A 21496-nucleotide genomic window follows, 5' to 3' on the forward strand; every position below is an offset into this window, starting at 1 on the left:
TAAAATAAAATGCGGCCAAAAACTAAAATGCCTTCATAATCTAAAACCTTATACAAAGAAAAAAAGGGTATTAGGAAACGTTACTCAATGTTACGTTTAAAATAAATATTTTACCTCTGCTCAGAAGGTTTCCCAAACAAATTGGCAAAATGCCAACAAAAGCCGATAGCTCTATCGGGTTCAGCTTTAGCCACAAATATGGCGAGGGAAGGTAGGCACGAGGTATGACTATACACCGTCAGATATAAAGTGACGAACAAAATTTGACAGGACTGAAATAACTAGCCAGAAATAAACTTGTAGAAAAAATAAAAGATAATAACAATACTTAGAATGCCATCTCGGTGCGAGGACTTAAACCGGAATTATTTAAATAAAATAATTCTGTACATTTATATAAATTATGTGAATTTTAAATAAAATGCTACATTGCCTCTCTCCAAAAAGAAAAAATTAAAAGCTGTACAGACTTTAAATTTTTTATGAGAACAAAATGTTCACCCAGATCAATATTCAAACAATCCACCAAGAAACATTATCGAAAATAAATGATGAGAAAATAAAACAAACCAAGAAAAAGCTTTAGATAACTACTGTACTAAAGACTTTAGGTAACTAATGATTAAAGAAAAATCCTAAACTACAAAACAAACCATTATCCAATGATAATAGGTTAAAGAAAGAAAATAAAAAACATTATCCACTAGTCATTCAGTTGTTTTAGCTTCGATAGCTACGCGTATCACTCGTCCACCAAGGAGTCAAAATAGAAATGTCAAAATCGGGATAAATCAAAATCGGGATAAGTCAAAATCGGTAAGTCTACTAAAAAACTGGATAACACAAAACTACAACTATCAGTTAAGATTAGCCTGGAGGCTATAAGAAACCGCTATTCCGAGAGAATAGTAAAAAGTTATCTCAAAAACAAATTACCGCTTTGGTAATTCTATAGAAACAAAAAAATGTTTCGACAAAAAATACGAATACTGTAACGGAATATTTTAGAGCAGACAACAAACCTAGCTTATTAAAAGTTTGTCATGTGTTTTCTCGGCCCTTTTCTCGGAAAAAAACTTCACTTCTTCTCGGATCCTGTCACGGTCGCCAATAAAATGTGGGTTCCACTAAGAACTACCCGTTCAAAATTAAAACGCCACCAAAACTAACTCCGAGAGAAGTATTATAAACTTACGTGCATAGAAATCGGCCCACTATGAACTTTTGGTTTTAACTGTGTTTTTTAGAATCTATTTTTCAGAGATGTAAAAAATATGAGCTGTTTCAAAGACAATTTAACATGCTTTAATATGAGCATAAATTTATCCAGGGTACTTATCGTTTATATGCGTACCAACGGGTAAAAAAATAAAAGATATTTGTGTTGTGGTGACAATAAGAATAACAAACTTGTCAAATATTGCAATTACTACCTTTGTAATCGAAATTTTAACATTGTTCTTTTATTCTTTGATTAGTTGTTTCTCATTGTTTGATTAGTGTTTCAATTTAATGCATACATCACCGGAAAAAGCCGCCCAAGTAATCGCTTTAATCGAAAATGGACTTAAACAGATGGCTGTAGCTCGGCAACTACATATGACAGAGCGGTTCGAAGAGTGTGTGACCGATATGAGGAGACTCGATCCTTTCGTAGTCAACCTGGAACTGGTAGAAAGAGATATACAACGGATCGTGATGACCGCTTTATTGTGTCAACAATGTTAAGAAATCGGCGTCATAATGCTATTCAGGTGCAGCAACAGCTCCATGAAACACGAGGAGTGACTATTAGTCAGTGGACAGATTGAAGGAAAGTAACATGACCCCCAAAACACCCGCAATTGGTCCAAAACTTACCCCAGCTCATCGTCAAGCACGCTTGCGTTTTGCACTAGAACATCTGAATTGGACACTAGAACAATGGGAATCTATTTTATTCTCACATGAGACCAGGATATGCCTCTATGGTAGCAACCAAAGAAGAAAAGTGTACCGGAGGCCAGGTAAGCGATTCGCAGAATGCTGCATTAAGGAGCGGATTGCTTATGGAGATGGCATGCATCCTGCATGATCTGGGATACAATTTCTATAACTGCGCGAACCGACCCAGTTTTCATCCGTTGGGGCGACCGTCGGCACGGGAGAGGAGGTTTAACTGGTGCTAGGTATATTGAGGAGATTTTATCAGTTCATGTGGTACCGTCGACTACATTGGAAACGAATTCACATTTATGCATGTTAATGCAAGGGCACACACATCAACAATCGTACACGATTACATTTCAGAAGTCGGATTTCGGGTTATGGACTGGTCAGCATGCAGTCCAGACTTAAACCCGATAGAACATTTATGGGATGAGCTAAAACGAAGAATTCGTACTAGACGAAGAGCCCCAACTTCTATCCCAGAGCTCATTGTTGCAGTAGAGGAAGAGTGGCTTAACATTCCACAAGAAACAATATCAAATTTGATCAAATCTATGCCAAATCGTATGAGAAATGTTGTTAGAGCAAGAGGGAGTCATACCCATTATTGAAAATTTAGTTTAGTTAATTGTCCATAAATAAATAAATAAATAATAACATACACCTCTTAGTAATAAAAACGATAATTTGTTTCATGCATTAATTTAATAATTTTAATCCAAAGAAACCAAAATACAAATTAATATCTCTAAACTCTTTTCAAAGAATATGAAATTGTCTTTCAAACAGCATGTATTTTTTCATAATCTAACAAATAGATTATAAAAAATATATAGTTAACTTCAAAAGTTTGCCTTAGGCCGATTTCTATGCACGCAAGTGTATTTCTAATACAAAAACTTGACATTATTAATCAAACTTTTTTCCGCGATAAACTCAAAAACTTCTACCTTTATAAACAAATTGAAGTTTCAGCAGCAACTTATCGAAACAGAAAAAATAAAACATAGGTAATATTTTGTGGGTTTCAACAGTTTTCTACGCGTCATTGTGGATATTTATTGGGCTCGTTCTGAATTTTATCACGTAATGAAATTTACCATGGATTAAAAGAATTATTGTCTGTAGATAATAAAGATAATTTAGCCTCAGATAAATTGATATCGGGAGAAGAATAAGGAATCCGGCTTAACGCGTCTGGAACTAAATGCATAGAACCTTTTCTATGTTGCAAATCAAAAATATGCTGACGCAACCTCAGTAACCATCGACTGAGCTTACCGGAAGGAGTTTTTAAGTTATTAAGTCAAAGCAGACTATAATGATCGGTAATGACTGTGAAAGGAGTACCTTCAATCCAAGGTCTAAACTTTTCTATGCAGAATATAACTGCCAAACACTCTCGTTCAGTTTTTGTTTTATAGCGAGGCAAGCAGCCTCAGCATCGTCATTCCATGATATTGTTTTCTTTTTCTATTTACCTTTAAGAAGAGCATTAAGTGGATTAACAAGAGAAGAAAAATCTTTAATAAAACGTCTGTACCAAGAACACATACCGATAAACCTCTTGACTTCAGTAGAAGTCTGCGGGCGAGGATAATTTGTCATAGATTCAAGTTTTGCAGGATCGGTAGCTAAAGAGTTATTACCCACTATAAAACCTAAATATTTTAATGTGGTTTTAAAGAATTTACATGTTTCAAGGTTAATAGTTAATTCTTCCTTAAGCAATGTTTGTACTGTTTTCAAAAGTTCTATATGATGTTCAAAAGTAGGAGAGCAAATCAAAATATCATCAAGGTAAGAAAAAATATGAGGTTCGTATTTTGAACCAAAAGTGGAGTCTACAAGATGTTGCTGAGTCTGAGCGGCATTCTTCTTCTTCTTCAAATGCCTTCTTCGTTGCGAAGGTTGGCAATCATCAGTGCTATACGTATTCGTGACACAGCCGACCGAAATAGTTGGTTTGTGGTGCACCCGAACCAGTCACGTAAGTTTCTCATCCATGAGTGGCGCCTTCTTCCTACACTTCTCTTTCCTTGAATTTTTCCTTGTAATATCAGTTGGAGTAGGTGGTACTTTTCTCCTCTCATGACGTGTCAAGGTACTGAAGTTTACGCTTTTTTACCGTTATGACAATTTCTTTTTCCTTTTTATTCTTTTCAGGATTTCCATGTTGGTCACTTTATCGGTCCATTTTACCCTAAGTATTCTACGGTACAACCATATTTCGAATGCCTCTAGTTTCCTTATGTCAAGTTTCTTCAGAGTCCAAGCCTCTACACCATAATACAGCACCGACAAAACATAGCATCGCACCATTCTGATTTTTAAATCCAAGCTGAGATCGCTGCCACAGAGCACTCTTTTCATTTTCACAAATGTTGTTCTCGCCTGTCCTATTCTAGTTTTAATTTCTTCAGAACAATCGTTATTTTTATTTACAATTGTACCTAAGTATTTATAACTGTCAACTTTTTCTATGGTGTGGTTATTTATATGAATTTGTGAATTGTTTTGTGTTGTTTTGGATATTATTATAAATTTTGTCTTTTTTACATTTAGTGACAGTCCGAGCTCTTCACTCGATGTATTAACTTTATCTACTAATATCTGTAAATCGTTTAGGTTGGCAGCCATCAGTATCGTATCATCCGCATATCTTATATTGTTGGTAGGCACTCCGTTAATTTTTAGTCCTTTCGTTTCATCGTCCAATGCTCGTTTCATTATTTCCTCTGAATAGAGGTTAAATAACATCGGTGATAGCACGCACCCCTGCCTAACGCCTCGATGGATCTCTATTTCTTCGGTGTTATTCCCTTCTATTTTTACCACTGCTTTTTGATTAAAATAAAGATTCGTAATCATTTTTATATCTCTGGTGTCTAAGTTCTTTTCTTTCAGAAACTGGATAAGTTGTTCGTGTCGGACCATATCGAAGGCTTTGTTGTAATCAATGAAACATATATAGAGATCCTGATTCATATCCATACATCGTTGGGCGAGAACGTTCAAAGTGCTTCTCTTGTGCCTAAGCCATCTCGGAAACCGAATTGAGTCTCGCTGATATCCTGTTCTAATGTTTTGTAAATCCTGTGTATCACCTTCAGAAGAATTTTTAGCGACTCATTAGACTGATTGTTCGAAAGTCTGTGCATTGCCTTGCATTATGTTTTTTCGGGATAGTGACGAACACTGATAGCAACCATTCCCTGGGTATAATACCTGTTCTGTATATGGTGTTGAACAGATTTGTTAGACTGTGTATGTTTTCCTTTTCTATCAACTTGAGAATTTCAGAGGATAACTCATCAGGCCCTGCGGCTTTTCCATCTTTTGTGATTTTTATAGCATGGATGACCTCTTCTTTAGTTATTTCCGGTCCGCTGTTTTCTTGTTCTGTTACTATTCTGTTTATATCTCTCTCTTCATCGAACAATTCTATTATGTAATTCTTCCACGTTCTTAGTTTTTCTTCCATTTCCATAATGATTTTGCCATTCTGGTCAGTGAGTATTGACAGTTGTCTTTTTTTCTGTAATCCTGCCAGTTCTTTTACTTTCTTGTGGACATTGAAGCTGTCATGCTTTTCTTGAAGGGCTTCTATTTCGTCGCATTTTCTTTCCTCTTTTGCTTCTCTTATTTTTGATCGGATTTCTTTCTGAATATTCTTATATGCGTCGTTGTTGTCTTTTACACCACGTCGTTCGTTCATCAATTTCAAAATTTCTGGAGTCATCCATTCCTGTTTTTTCCCTATTTTCTCTTTTATCAGAATGGTCTTGCTCGGCTCAATTAATGCATTTTTTAAATCTTCCCATTGTTTGTCCGTGTCTTCTTCCGTTGTTATTTGATTGTTTTTGGAGGGTTCTGAGGTTATCGTTGATCTTATTTTGTAGCCTTTGCCGTTTCTTGGATTTTTAGACCCGATACGTCTATACGATTTGCTGTTGGTATTACTCGCTGTTTTTTAAGTGTTATTAAAAACCGGTCTACTAAGGGATTATGGTCCGATGAGACATCTGCCCCAGGGTAGGTTTTTACTGATTTGATTACATTTTTATATCTGTGGTTTATCAGGATTTAATCAATTTGGTTCCTGACTATATTTTGTTTGTTGTCTTGCGGAGATTTCCAGGTGTACAAACGACGGTTTGAAAGATTGAAGAACGTTCGATATAATAAAATCGTTCTCTTGGCAAAATTGCAGCAGTCTGTCGCCTCTTTCGTTTCTCCTACCAAGTCCATATTGTCCCACACAATTATCAATGAGCGGCATTACACAAACCAAAAGGTACGACATTAAACTGATGATAATGATCACGACCAATAATAGAAAAAGCAGTTTTTTCTTTAGAAGCCTCATCTGGAGGAATCTGCCAAAATGCTTTACGAAGATCAATAGATGAGATTAATTTAGCATTACGTAAATTACATAAAATACAATCTACGTGAGGTAAAGGAAAACTGTCATGTTTAGTAATAGCGTTCAGAAATCGTCCATCAAAACAAAATCTATACTCTCCATTAGATTTTTTAACTAATAAGGTAGGAGAAGACCAAGGACTATTAGACTCTTCGACTAAACCTAACTCAAGCATAGAATCTAATTCTTTATTTAAAATGTCCTGCATATACGGAGAAAGTAAGTGAGGTTTCTTTTTAAAAGGTTGATTATTTCCTGTATCTATAGTTAACTTAATTTTATTTGTGCGGCCTAATTTTTTATCACTATTAATTTGCTTAAATAATTCTAGTACTTTAAAAGCTTCAGTTTTTTGAAATGGAGATAAGTCATCTAAAGAAAGCAAGTTAGAATTAAAAGGAGTGTTAGAAAATGACTCCACTATATCTAGTTTAATAGAATCATTTTGAATAAGATAAGTATTGTTTTTAAAATTCATAATCAAGTTAAATGATTTAACAAAATCCATACCAAAAATAAAAGAATGAGTTACAGAAGGAACTACGAGAGCTTTAATAAGTCTAAAACAAGTACCAACAGAAATAGGTAAATCAACTAACCCTATTACTTTTTGTTCCTTGCCATCTGCGGTATAAAGATTAGAATGTTGGATAGGATTAACTTTTATTTTTCTTCTTCTTCTTATTCATTTTTAAGATCTCGCGATCTGTTAATTTTGATGGGTCCTCTGTAACAGTTCTTGGGAGGTGGACTGCCAGCTGTCCTTCCATCTCTTAGGTGGTCTTCCAGGTTCTCTTTTCCCTGTTGGTTTCCCTTCTAATGCAATTCGTGGCAGTCTTCTCTCATCCATTCTTCTCACGTGGGCGTACCAACCTCTTTTTTCTTTGTCTGCCCCACCTTACTATGTCTTGCACCTCACATTGTTCCCTGATGTCGGTGTTCTTAATTCGGTCTCTTCTTGTTTTTCCCATTATTGTCCTGAGCGTTTTCATCTCGGCTACTCGTAGCATGCTCTTCGTTTTGTTGGTTTCCTCTCTGGTTTCTATTCCGTATGTCATGATTGGTCTGATACAAGTCTTGTATATCTTTACCTTGCTATCCCATCTCATGTATTCGTTCGCCCATATTGTTTGCCTTAAGCAGCCCGACATGGCAGTCGCTTTGTTGATCTGGCTTCTTAAGTCCTTCGCTGGATCATGGTGGCTCGACAGATCCATACCCAGGTATTTGAATTGTGAGACTTGCTCGATGATTTTGTCCTGAACTACCAACTTACATCTCACGGGGTCTTTAGCAAAGGTTATGCTTTTCGTTTTTTCTGTAGATATGGTCATATTCATCGCTTGACTGACCTGGTAGAATCTGTGAAGCTGTTTCTGCAGGTCGTCCTCCGTTTCCGCGAAAATGGCTGCGTCATCGGCGTAGCATACCATGCTGATTCTTTTCTGTCCCATTCGGTATCCTATATTTAGTGATGATACTTCCTCTATAATTCTGTCCATTAAGAGATTGAACAGAAATGGGCTAAGGCTGTCACCTTGTCTGATGCCTCCTGGTGTCGGTATCTCTTCCGTATAAGTGTCTCCTGCCTTTACTCTAGTCCTGTTGTTCATGTTTAGGTTGTGGATCGCTCTTACAATGGTGTCTGGCGCCTCTCTCGCCATTAGTATATTGACGATGTCGTAAAGGCGCACCCTATCAAATGCCTTGGTGAGGTCGATGAAGCAGACGTATGCTGGTGTATTAAATTCAATTGACTTTTCTTTTAGTTGTTTGATAATGAATATGGCATCGGTCGTGGATCTGTTTCGTCTGAAGCCTTGTTGTTCTTCCTTGTTTGTTATTTGTGTTTCAAGTCTCTCCTTCAAAATACCCGTAAAGAGTTTCATGCTTGTGTTCAGCAGTGTTATGCCTCTGTAGTTGTCTGGGTTCGTCTTCTGTCCTTTCTTGAATATAGGGATAGTTATACTTTTGTGCCATTCCGTAGGTATTTCCGATGTTTCTAAGATTTTGTTGTAAAGGATTTTTAAATGTTTTCCTAGTTCAGGTCCGGCGTATTTCAGAAGTTCATTTGGTATAAGGTCTGTTCCGGGGGCTTTTCTGTTTTTCAATTTTTTGATTTTTGCCATTACCTCTTCTTCGTTCAGTGTTATTTGATGGTTTGTCTCGTAGTTTTCGACGTTTATGACTTCTTCGGTGTTGTAAAGTTTCCTGAAGTAGCTCTCCCATACATCCTTAGTAACTCCTTTTGTTTGCACAAACTCATTTACTGGCTTTTTCCTGTTCTTAAGCATCTTCCAGACTTTCTTCTGTGCTCCGTATAGGTCGTGATCCATATCGCTTGTAAATTTTGCCCAGTAATCCCGTTTTATGGCTTTGATTCTGGCATTGATTCTGTTTCTCACTTCTGTATATTCGACGCGTTTTTCTGTCGTTGGTGAGCTCCTGTATCTGAGATAGGATTTCTTTTTCTGTTGAGAAAGTTCTTTAATTTCGTGACAGAACCAGGGTTTTTTGCTATTATTGGTTCCATTTATGTTGACTTTTCTTTTGCCAATGGATTCTTCGGCTGCCTCTACGATACACGATTTGATTTTATTCCAGCAGCTCTCCACATCGCCTTCACTCATGTTAAGTCCTTTCAGTTTGTTTGTTAATCGGTTCTCATACAGGTTTCTCGTGCTATCATCTGTCAGTGATTCAATGTTGAATTTTTCGATGGTTACTGGGGGTTTTTTGGTCCTGTGGGGCTTTTCCATGAGCATTTTACACAGTAGTAGGCTGTGATCTGTGCCTATGTTCGCTGAGGTGAGTGCCCTTACATCTATTACTTGTGATGGTATAATTGTCCTGTTACTTATTACGTAGTCAATCATCGACTTTTGATCCCTGGTGTTCCTAAATGTATATTTATGTTGCTCTTTGTGGGGGAAATACGTGTTGTTTATTCGTAGCTCGTTTCTTGCACAGAAGTCTATCAGGAGTTCTCCATTTTCGTTGGTTATCTCTTCATTGTATTTTTGTTTTATACCTGGTATCACTTCCCTGCCTATTCTGGCGTTCAAGTCCCCGAGTATAATAATTTTGTCCGTGTTGTTTAGTTTATCTATAGTATTTTGTAGGTCTTGGTAAAATGTTTCGCTCTCCTCTATGGGTTTGCTTATATCCGGTGCGTATGTGCTTATTAAGTGTGTTTGCCTGTGGTTGATTTTTAGAGATACTTTAATGATTCTGTCGTTAATGTAGTCTATGCTTTCTATACATTGTTCGTATTTCTCGTGGAGTAGAATTCCTACTCCCGATTGTGCTCGATCTTGTTTAGCTCTTCCGCTGTAGGCTAATATGTAGTTATCGTATCTTGATGTGCCCTGTCCTTTCCTCTTCGTTTTGATAGAGCGCATATATCGATCTTGTGTTGTTTCATTTCGTTAACTATCTCCTGGTCTCTGCCATTCCACGATGTTATATTCCAGCAGGCAAGTCTTGTTATGGTGTGTTTACTTCTCCCTAGTCGTCTTTTCCTTTTCATAGCGTGTGTCGTCATCATATGGTTCCGATCGTTTTCCGAGGCTATCCCTTCAGTTCTGTGAGCAGTATGTTTCTTTTACCTCAGGCAGGGTGCTAACCTAGCCTGAGAACCCTCCTCCTTTATCCGGGCTTGGGACCGGCACTGGCTTTTACTGGGTTACTCAGTTCACCCAGTTTGTACCAGAGGCGGAGTTAACTTTTATTTTTAACTTATTTAAAATCTTTAAACCTTCATTTCCAATGATAGAGGTAGTAGCACCGGAGACAAGTAATACAGTCATATCCCTGTCAAAAAAAACGTACTGATATATATGGTCTATTATCATTAATTTTTTTAGAAAACAAAGATAGAATTTCGTTATCATCATATTAGGCTTGCCACAAGGAAAGAAATTGCTTTATTGTCATAAAAAATTTTTACAATTTTGTTGACAAAGCTTAAAAAAAAGAATATAAAAAGCATACAAAACTTCACTTAACAATAGAAAAACATATAAAACTAACAGCAAAACATACAAAACTAAAACAATACTTTATACAATTATAGAAATTGTACATTGTCAAAAATTTATTTAATTAAATATAAATAAAATATAAACATACATGTAAATAAACAACTGTATATAATGTCAATACTAAATTTAAATGGATAGAAAACAAAATCATTTCTTAAATTTAGTGAATGTGTGTTAAATTTAAAACCCTAGATATTAATAAAAAAATCGTTAACCGCGTAAAAGGCTTTCTCCAGTAAGTATGATCTCAAGGCTCTGCGAAATGCAGGAAAGGATGAAATGGAATTAATTTCAGATGGCAGATGATTGTGCATTTTTTTTGCATTGTACAATATGGAACTCTTTACTAACTCAGAGTGAGGGGTTGGTAGATACATGTTATGCTCTGCGTGCCTAATTGGATAGCCATGAACTGGCCCTAGAGAAATACTCGATACGTGCTTGCGAACTAGGCAGACGGATTCGAGTATGAATAGGGAAGGAAGAGTTAATATTTTATATCTTTTAAACAAGTCCCGGCAGTGAGCACGACTGGTTAGCCTCAGTGAATATCGCACAGCTCTCTTTTGTAATTTGAAGATACGCTCAAATTGAGTCGCACAACACGCACCCCAGAATGGAAGTGCGTATCGGAATGCGACTCAAAAGGGCATAATAGACTGTCTAGATGTTGACAAATTAAGCACATTAGCAACTGATCTAAGTGCGAAACAGGCAGAACTTAATTTTTTAGCTAAAGCATCGATGTGCAAATCCCATTTTAAATAGTTGTCCACAACAAGGCCTAAAAATTTCACAGAATCAACGACGTCAATGAGGGTATTATCAAGTTGAAAAGGTAGCAACGTACTTTTATATGATAAGACTTTAGTTTTAGAGACGTTGAGACACAGATAATTAGAATCGCACCATGTTTTTATGTTGATTAAGTCACTGGAAATGGTTCTATGAAGTGCCGTGGTGTCCGGGCTGCTCCATGTGAAACAAGTATCATCCGCGAAGAGACAGATTTTACCACTGATGTCCAGGCAATATCGTTGATAAACAACAGAAACAAAATAGGACCTAGCACTGAGCCCTGAGGTACTCCGCATTCTATTGGCTTGCAAGAAGACACAGTCTTATCAACCCTCACACGCTGGTTTCTGTTGTTAAGGTAGGACTTAAACCATTCAAGAGGCGTTCCCCTGATACCATAGTACTGCAATTTGTTAGTTAGGATGTTATGATTAACACAATCGAAAGCTTTCGAGAAATCACAGAAAATTGTTGCTGTAACGAGACGGTTGTTCAGACTGGAGTATACATTATTAAACAGCGAAAACATAGCGTCATTTGTACATTTGTTACTCAAGAACCCAAACTGAAAGGGGTGAGTATTTTGTATTTTAGAAGAAATGATACAAGCCTCTTTTTAACCAGTCTCTCCATGATCTTCGATAACGTGGGAAGGAGTGCAATTGGACGATAGTTGGAAGCTTGCTCTTTATCACCTCCTTTATGCAAAGGAATAATTATCGCCGACTTAAGGCAATTTGGAAAAGCACCATCTTCAAATGACATATTAATTAAGGCTGAAAGATGGTTTAATGTACATTCCGGCATACTAGAGAACATTTTAAGAGTAAGTCCGTTAGTCCCTGCTGAAGATTTATTTTTAATATCATTTAATGTATTGCGAAGCTCTGCCAACCCCACAGGCGTAAGGAAGAAACTGTGCAAATTAACATTATAGTCAGAGAGAAATGATAGAGGATCAAGGGAGGGTGAGATAGTATTCACTATATTCTTCGCCACATTTACAAAGTAATTGTTTAGGTCCTCAGGTGAAGTTGAGGTTATGTTGGACGAAGAAACATTACTCCTCAAGTCATTCACAATCGACCATGTTTCTTTGGCAATATTACCGGACTCAGTCAACCTCCTATTGTAATAGATGTCCTTGGCGGCTTTTTATAGTCTTATGGTAAATTTTCCTGTAAAGTTTCACGTACTCGTGAAAGAAGACACTATCCGAGAATTTTTAGGTGAGATAAAGAGCGCATGTTTTTTGCAGATGTACGTAGGCCCTTAGTAGTCCAGGGTTTATGATGTTTAATTTTGACAGGCCTGAGAGGAAAGGCTTTGGATGCCAGACCAGATAATGTTTGTGTAAATCTGGAAAAATTCAGTGTCTACATCACCAGAGATGACATGCCAATCTGTTGTTAGACAAAGCTGCTTAAAATTTATAAAGTTTTTTTCCGAAAAAATACGTCCTAATTTACGAAAAGCGTTTCTACTCTCGGATTTTATGGAAAATTTTGTTAATACTCCTTCATGATCAGAGAAGCCTGAGTTCAACACAGTACAGTCAACCAATTCTGGATCAAAGGATGACACGACATAGTCTATAGTATTAGAACAAGTTCTAGTGATTCTTGTTGGTGCATTAACATGCATTACTACACCAAAAGTCTCGAAGATAGACTGGAGAGATTCCCGAGCATCACACACACTGGAGAAGTCAATATTAAGGTCACCACACAAGGTCAACCTGCTATTCACAGGCAGGGCCTCTAGCAAACTCAGTAATTTCTGAAAGAACATATGCATATCTGCGTCAGGTGTTCTATAAATACAAACAATATAGAGGTCATAAGCAATGTGGTAGATGATAGAAAATTCAAACATTTTCTCGGCTAATAAGTGATCAAATTTTGTTATTGCCGTAATGTTTTTGTTGGTAGACATTATCATAGTACCTCCATGAGATAAATTACTTCTATTAAATCTAGCTACTGTTGTGTAATTTTTCACAAACACGGGCTCATCGGTATTTAACCAATGTTCCGTTATGGCAATGATTTCAGGAAATTTGAGCTGTTCCAATAAAAGAAATAATTCATCTGTTTTGTGTCTTAGGGACTGAACATTGATAAGAAAAATACCTAGCTTGCTATCGTCCGATTTATCAGAGGGGTGCTTGATCCTCTGTTCGCGTCAAATGAATTAAAAATTTTTATTTTTTAGATGGAGAGCAACTGGAAAAATACTTGCTGTGGCTTTCCCTAGACTTCTGAAGGTGAAATAGCTTCTCTGATGAGAAAAAGGTCCTGAAGGCGGAGAGATCTGCCTCAACCTCAGCCACGCCAATGCCATACGCGTCGTGGAAGCGATAAAACAACTTGCGCAGGGAGTCCATGTCGCATGGGAGACCTTCCGATGCTAGCGCCAACTTGATGCTGGTGTTGGTGTGTCCCTCAAAACACGCACTGGGGGGTTGGTCATGGAGGTACGCAAGGAACAGCCTGACAGCTTTCAATATCGAAGGGTCCCTTAGTCTCGCCAACAAATAACGTCCATTGGCCGTGTCCGATTCACGCGATAACCGCACAATAGGTGGAGTCATTGGGTCCAAACTCAGCACCTCACCTTCCCTTGGATGCTTATTGATAATATTTTTCGCCTCCTGCTGCCCATAGGGACTTACTCGCAGCTATAGCCTCCCTGTCTGAACCAATTTTAACGTATTTGACCTCCTTGGCTAGATCTGTAGGTAAATTGGAAGATTGTGGAAGGCTTCGTTTCTCAAAAAGTGGAAATCTTAGGCTGTTGAAATCCCATGGCAGAAGATCTTGATTTTTGCGGCGATACCTCCGAGGGAGTCAAAGATGGTTGGACATTGCTATTGACTACTTCAATTCCTGGGGGCCACATACTTATATCAAGCAGCCGCTCTAGGTGCCTTATATTCTGCACTCCAACTTTGAATTTTGAGAGTGAACTGTCCTCACTATTAAGCATAGGAAAGCAACGAATAAAGTCCGAAGTTCCAAGTTTATCCTTGATATAGTGAGCCAGTTGGTTTGCCGTAAAGGGAAATGGGATATTGGACACAACGACATAATGCCAGGCTTTTCTAATGGAGGATTTGTGAGGTGGGGGAGTACTGACTTTAGAAGAAGTGACACCCACTGAGGCTTGGCAATCTGTCTGAGTCAAAGTTGACTTTTTTATTGCTGGTGGGCTACTCCTATTATTTTGCTTGCCTTGGGCAGCAAACTTTTCTATTGTGGTTGCCATCTGATTTACGCTCCTACGCAGCTCACTGACTTCCTTCAAAAGATCTACCTTTGAAGAGTCATGAACCTGGACCCTAACAGACTCATCCTGAAAGTCCATAAAATGGATGATAGGTTGAGTATTTCTTGTTTTATTTCACTGATCGAATGAAACAAAGATTGTTGACCATTTTCGAAATTTTGGAGTGGTGGCAGTGAATATCATCCATTTTTTGTATAAAGACTTCCATTTGGAGTCATGATAACTCAATATGTCATAGATTTCAGTTATGACTGGAAGCAGGTCGTTGTTCCTTTTAAACAGGTTCCCAGACCTTCAACAGTTTCTAGAGGGATCTGTGATTTCTGAAGCTGTGAAACTTTGTCATGGAGATACTTCATCGTGGGAGAATCACAAACATTGCAGAAAAACCTAATATTTTGAACTTTTGCTGGTGGATCACTTTTGTGGTTGTCTTGTCCAGCCCAGTACAGGTCATACAAAAGTTGCGGGGGCACTCCCCACTACAACGAAGTCTATATTTGTCCTTTTCCGAGATGGTTTTTTTGGCACGAATCACACTTAAAATCTGCCATTTGGAAGTGTAAAGGAACAGCAAAATCGGAAAATATTAAATTAAACAAGACAGTATAGTTCAATAATAAAAACAGTGTCAATGTCAACGAAGCTAGGTCCGTTTAAAAAAATATCTATATAAAAATAATTATATAAAATAAAGCAGAAACGCACGTTCAGCGAAAACTAGCGAACTGAACCGGGTCGGGTCAAGACCGAATAACAACACACGACAAATCCAAACAAAACAAAACAAAACAAACGTTCAATACCGGCGGTCCACAAACGAAACGAAAGCACGACCGTCTCGTATGACTGTTCGATCTGAACTGAAGGAAAACAAAATAACTTAGTTTTTCTCTACAAGAATTATACGTATGATTAGGTAAATTACAAATGAAACAAATTATCTTAGAATTAGAGTCCTTAGACTTTTCAGTAGATTTCTGAACGTTATTTTTAAAAGAATTTTTCTTAGAAGTAAGTAGTAATACAATGGTGCTGCTATGACACCTTATGGCTTCAAAAGGATGTTAAAGATGGCGGCCATTTCCATGATGTTAAAGATGGTGGCCATTTCCTGACCTATCCAGATTCGGATTGGATTGGTTTGGTTTGGCCAGTGTTGCCAAATTTATATTTTTTCTATTTTTTTAATATTTTTGTTTTTTTTGCCCCAGGGTATTTTTTCTTTTTTGGGGGGGCCTGTGCCAAAAAAGTCTAAACAATGGGCCTGCGCAATGCAGCCTAACCAATTCCACCAAAAAATATACATAAATAATAATAAAAAAGTAAACATATTATTATAACAATATTATTTGCTCACCCCGTATATCGAATATAATCTTATGCAAGGCGCCCGCCCAGCCCAGCCTTTAAAAGTCACAGTTCATTTAATTTCTGCGTCTCGTATGATAATTAAAAGGGGAGAGGCTACCGTTAAGTTTATTTATTTGCATAAGTAATTGGCTTTGTTAGGCTGGGTCCACACTGTGCGTTTCTGCCGTTTCAACGTATCCGTTTTTATTGTCGCCCGGCAACACATGCATTTAAATGAGAGACGATACACTATTGCAGAACCGGCGCTCTGATATTGTATATGGCAGGTGCGGTGGCAATAAGAACGGATTCGGTCCAACGGCACTACAAAAACGCACATTGTGTCACCAGCCTTATAGTTAATTCTTTAGATTCCATATTTCAAGTGCGTGAGAAACAAACAAATAAACAAACTTAAACTTGTCCTAACCTGTCTTTTCCTTTAGCCGAGAGTACCATTCTAAATAGTTGTATATATTATTTACTATTATGTATAGCATTATATTTAAGCGAATGAAAAAGCTAACGTATAAAAAGTTGATCTTAGTAATATTATTATATCTATGATTCTTTTATTGAATACCACATCTTCAAAAAAAGTATTTTATATTACTAAAGTTATTTTATTAGTACAGAAATGAAAAAAAACAATAAATCGTTAGAACATTAATTTTATTTTCAATACATAATATAAATGTACACTAAAAAAACAACATATATTATGAGAATATTCTATACTGAAGAAAGTTATACATCAAAATAGTTCTTACACCTATTTTTACCAACAAAATATAATATTTTAGTTAAACAAATAAAAGATACTATTGCTAAGAATAAAATTTAGGTATTAGTATAATCAAAAGAATGGCGTAAATTAAATGTTTGTATTGTTGAATCGTTGAAAAGTTGCAATGCATTTGTGGTGGCGGTGGTGGTAGTACAGTTGATCTTCACAGAAATTGGTGTATGAATATTGCGACCAATAGTAATTGTTCTCCATTCGATTTCTTCAAACCATGTATCATTGTAGAATCGCACTTTTAACTTGTAGTGATAGTATTGTTCATTTGAAAATTGGTGAGACGTTTGGAAAACGGGTATTCTATTGTCATGTGTTACACTATATTTTAATTTTATCCATGAACCATTCGTTGAAAATTTTTCTGTTTCAAGTTGAGCATAGACATCTGACGCCTCAGGTGGTTTTTGTACATAGAAAATATTTTGCACCACTGTACAAAAAATTATAAAAGTTGGGTTTAGAGGAAGCATGGCTAGTCAGAACTAACTCTGAAAAACTTATAGAATAGCATTTATACATAGGCTGCATTGTGATCGCGATAGGGGGGGCCATCAAAATGTGTTTGCCAATTTGGTCAATTATAATGAATAAAACAGGGTAATTTGGTTTGCAAGTTGAAATCCTCCTTGTAATGATTTGGTAATTTTGCCCAAATATTTAACAATGTCAAACTGTTGATATGATAACGGAAAAATTCAATGGGAAAGTTTTTGAAATCGTCAGCTGTACAGTTCTCCAAAGATTTTGTGTCCAATAAGAATCTGTTGATATCTGAATTTAAGCCTGACATTTTTTACGTACTCGCGAGCACACACACTGATACAAAAAAAAAACGTAAACACTTTGGAGCGCTTCTGTAATGTTTCTGGTGTAAAACTGAAGAAAAATGTGATTGACTTCACGTATTTATACAATTTCTGATTTGTTAATCCATGACATTTTTTACGTACGCGCGCGCACACATACTGATAAAAAAACTATTGGTTTCAACTATAATTGGTTGCACACGTATTTATACAATTTCTGATTTGTTAATCCATGAGTTGTGATTTTTGTCTAGTCCCAACCATTTTACGTAGACTTTGTTTCCCTTCCTTCGCAAGATTTTTTCCACTAAATACACATCAGGATGTTGTACTTTTTGCAATTCTTCTCTATAGAATCCACCTTGAATAATGTTTTTATTTTCATCTTCAATAATGTATGTTATGGGATTTGTTAATTTCACTTTTTTAATTTGAAATATTTCATTGGACCAATTAGGCGTATAACCCTTTGTAAATAATTCCCTCTGTTTACTGATTCTAACAAAATCTCCAACTTTGAATTTCGAACTATTAATATCCACCATTTTTATGTGAGAATATACGGTATTTAATAAGTTCTTTTCATGTTTTTTATTAATATCTATAGGTTTCATACCGGTTGTACTATGTTTTGTATTATTATACTTTAAAGCTACATCTTTAAGTATACCGGTCCATTTATAATTTCCATTTAAACTAAATAATTTCCACATTATATTTTTTAAAGTTCTATTAACTCGCTCTACAATACTAGCCTTCAGATTGGAATAAGTATTATAATGATTTATTTTGTATTGTGTCATCAGTTCTCTAAAATCCTTATTGAAAAATTCCTTTCCCATATCGGTTTGTAGATTTTTCGGTATATTCGGTGCGGCTTCTTCAATAATATTTTTCATAGCTGTAGTAACATCTCGTCCACTTTTCGATTTGACCGGCTGCACCCAAACATACTTAGAAAAAACATTTATTACCACCAGGATATATCGATAGCCTCTGTTCAATTTAGCATACGGTATCATTTCTACAAGGTCAGCCTGCCATAAATCATTCAACGCTTTCACTACTACGCGGCGCCTATTGTATTTCTTCCTAGCAGGTTTATGTAATTCGTTTACGACTTGTTCTTTAATTGTACCGTTCATAATAAATAATCGATTAAGTGTTTGTCTCCTCCTCCTTGACAATAATTATCGGACATTGCATTATTAATTCACCATAAAATTCTTTTATTGCACCACCACTCGTTGTATTCTGATGAAAACTAACAGAGTCTCCTTTTTTTAAAATGACATTATCGAGACGATTCACCCTCCTATCATTAATTTTTAAATAAAAATTTTGTAGGAAGTCAGTTTTTATGATGCGTGAATCATTCAAGGGAAAAATATATTTCTTCTTTTTATCTTGTCCTAATTCAACCAATTCTTCTAGCTTGTTATAAACACCAACAAAAGGTAAAATTAAATTGTAATATAATTTGATATTGTTTAAACTAACAAACTGAATGTTCTCTTCTGTTTGTTGTCGTTGTGATTGAGCTTTGCTGGTTGGTAAATTTTTATTTAAAATGTGTGATCCAAACTTGTCGATAGTCATCGTTGTAAAGTTTGTCACATACTAAAGAATAAAAAACGTGAGTAAAAGTATTTATTCAATAATATTAGCCTCCCGCAACTCCTCAAGAATTGAAATTATTTCGTTATTATGACCTGAATGACCAGCCATTTGTGACGAAATTAATAGTTTTAACCGTTCAACTAATTCATTAATATCATCGTAATAGACGTAATCCGTTTTTTTCTTTGAGAAGTTTAACATATATGGTATGTCCTTCTTCAATCGTCCCGCTCCTACTTTTTTTCTAACACTACTTTGCTGTCTGGTTTTTGGTCTTTGAAGGGCCGGTGGCAAAGGTTTATTAAATCTAGATGTCATAGAGGGTTCACTGGCTGTTCGTTCTTTGATAATTCCCTTTTTTACTAGATACGGTTTTATTATTGTCAGATACTTTGAATCGCTAGTTCCTTGTATCTGATTGTTTGCATCATGATTTCTCCTATAGGCGTTTGTCCGATTTAATATGTCCATATAATTTTCCAGATCTTGACTTTTGTATTCAAGTGGTTCTTTAAAAAATAGCAATTCATAGAGACCCGGCGTTCCCTCATACCTAATATTGTTTACCTTGATATCGGGGCCAACAAAATCCACTACACTGTTACCAATTTTCCATTTTTCTGTGTCAATGTCATGCACTAATCCGTGAGTATGATCCAGTTCTCGTTCGCTCTTTATGGACATATCTACGAAACTTCTAACTAGCGGATCAAAAGATGCAAGATACTGTTCATAGCTTTCACTTTTTGTAAGTTCGAGAATATTTTGCTGTATGTCAGCAAGGGAAGGTTCTTGAAAAGTTTCATCATGAGGATCGCTCTGCGTGGGAGCATTATTATAATTTGTAAAAAATACATCTTCATCGTAATCATAACCAGAAAGATTAGATATCTGCTGTTGAGGGGGAAGGTACTTTCTATAAATATTTGTGTCTCGTGGCCGATTTTTAGATATTAAAAATGATTGATCGTAGTCATTATTTTTTCCAGCTCCTTTCTCCTCATCTTCCTCCCCCTTCTCTTTCTTTATACCTGTAGCACTAGCTTCCGATTTAATGTTCTTGATTAATTCTCGAAGTGGTTCCGTTATAGGTTTAAATTCTTCATATCGACGACTCTCCGATTTCACACTTTCTGACTTCAATTGCCTATATTTGCGTTTTACTGCTTTTCTAGCCTTAACTAGTTCCTTAGCCGTTTTTTCATTCATAATATTATTGTTGTTTATTAAAAGACTTAGCGATACATACTAACAATATTTTATATCAGTTACTTACATATATATGTTAAAAATAGATAAATCTGTCAAAACCCTGTCTGTATCGACCATTATTTATTGGACAGTCTTTGTCAATAACTACAAAATCATATTTATTTTTCCAGCACAAACCACATAATTCTTTAAATTGTAAGAACGACATATCGGTGTTGACATGATCATCGTAAATGTGTTTCAAATTTGTACTGTCTTGCTTGAATATGATCAGTAAATTGGCATTATCTCTTACAAGTTGTTTAGGTATTGATGTGTACGTTTGACAAGAATAGAGACAATCAATGTTATTGTGTCTTCCAAAGGAGAAATATTCTCGAAGTATATTTTGATGTTCACATATGATATCGTCAAAAATAACAATTGAGTTATTTTTTATGTCATTTGGAAATAAGATACTTTCATTGTCCGATCCCTCAAAATAGCCAATTTCTTTAAGTGACTTCAGTACCTTTCTCAAAAAATCATATTTATCTTGATATAGCGTTTTTGAATAAATATACACGTTTTCAAACCTTAAACCATTAATATCGGTTAATAGCGATATCATAACATTTGTTTTTCCACAACCTGACGGACCAATTATCAATCCTCTTTTACAAGTTCCGCCAAAAAGTGGCCCATGTTTTTTAAATTTATTTTCAATTATATCATAATTTTTGACTGTTAAAATATGTGATTGTTTTTTAACTCGCATATTGCACGTGATGCACATTCGATGTGTGATCGAAAAAACGCCTATATAAGCACTGAGTGCTAAGTTACCTTTCAAACTATTATATACAGTAGAGTAGTAGTAATATATAATGAGATATAATGATAAATCACAATTTATCGATAAACATTCCGCACGGAACGGTCAAACGAGAAGGACGTGGCATATTGAACACATTAATTAATAAATTGCCTATTGAATTACATATTCCAACTTATAATTATTGTGGGCCAGGAACAAAACTCAATAAACGACTTATACGTGGTGATAGAGGTAAAAATCCCCTAGACGAGGCCTGTAAGCAGCACGATATTGCCTATTCTTTGTCTTCGGATTTGAGGGCGAGACATCAGGCCGACAGGATATTAGCTAACAAGGCAATAGATCGATTTAAGTCATCAGACGCTTCTTTGGGCGAAAAAGCCGCTGCTCTTGGAGTGG

At 36.1% G+C, this 21496-nt stretch overlaps 1 protein-coding gene across 1 annotated transcript; it reads right to left on the bottom strand.

The window, feature by feature from the left end:
- Positions 1-19061: 19061 nt before the first annotated feature.
- Positions 19062-20305, bottom strand: LOC115887810. Its single transcript, XM_030907320.1, has one exon. It carries the CDS (start codon positions 20275-20277, stop codon positions 19099-19101), a length of 1179 nt encoding a protein of 392 aa, XP_030763180.1. The 5' UTR covers positions 20278-20305; the 3' UTR covers positions 19062-19098.
- Positions 20306-21496: the final 1191 nt, after the last annotated feature.

The sequence above is a fragment of the Sitophilus oryzae genome, unplaced genomic scaffold, assembly GCF_002938485.1.
Source record: "Sitophilus oryzae breed Bouriz unplaced genomic scaffold, Soryzae_2.0 scaffold_637_pilon_pilon, whole genome shotgun sequence".
Classification (NCBI taxonomy): domain Eukaryota; kingdom Metazoa; phylum Arthropoda; class Insecta; order Coleoptera; family Curculionidae; genus Sitophilus; species Sitophilus oryzae.

What these genes read in the sequence shown, in the direction of transcription:
- LOC115887810 (XM_030907320.1), bottom strand. Translation starts at nt 20,277, where the DNA reads ATGAATGAAAAAACGGCTAAGGAACTAGTTAAGGCTAGAAAAGCAGTA.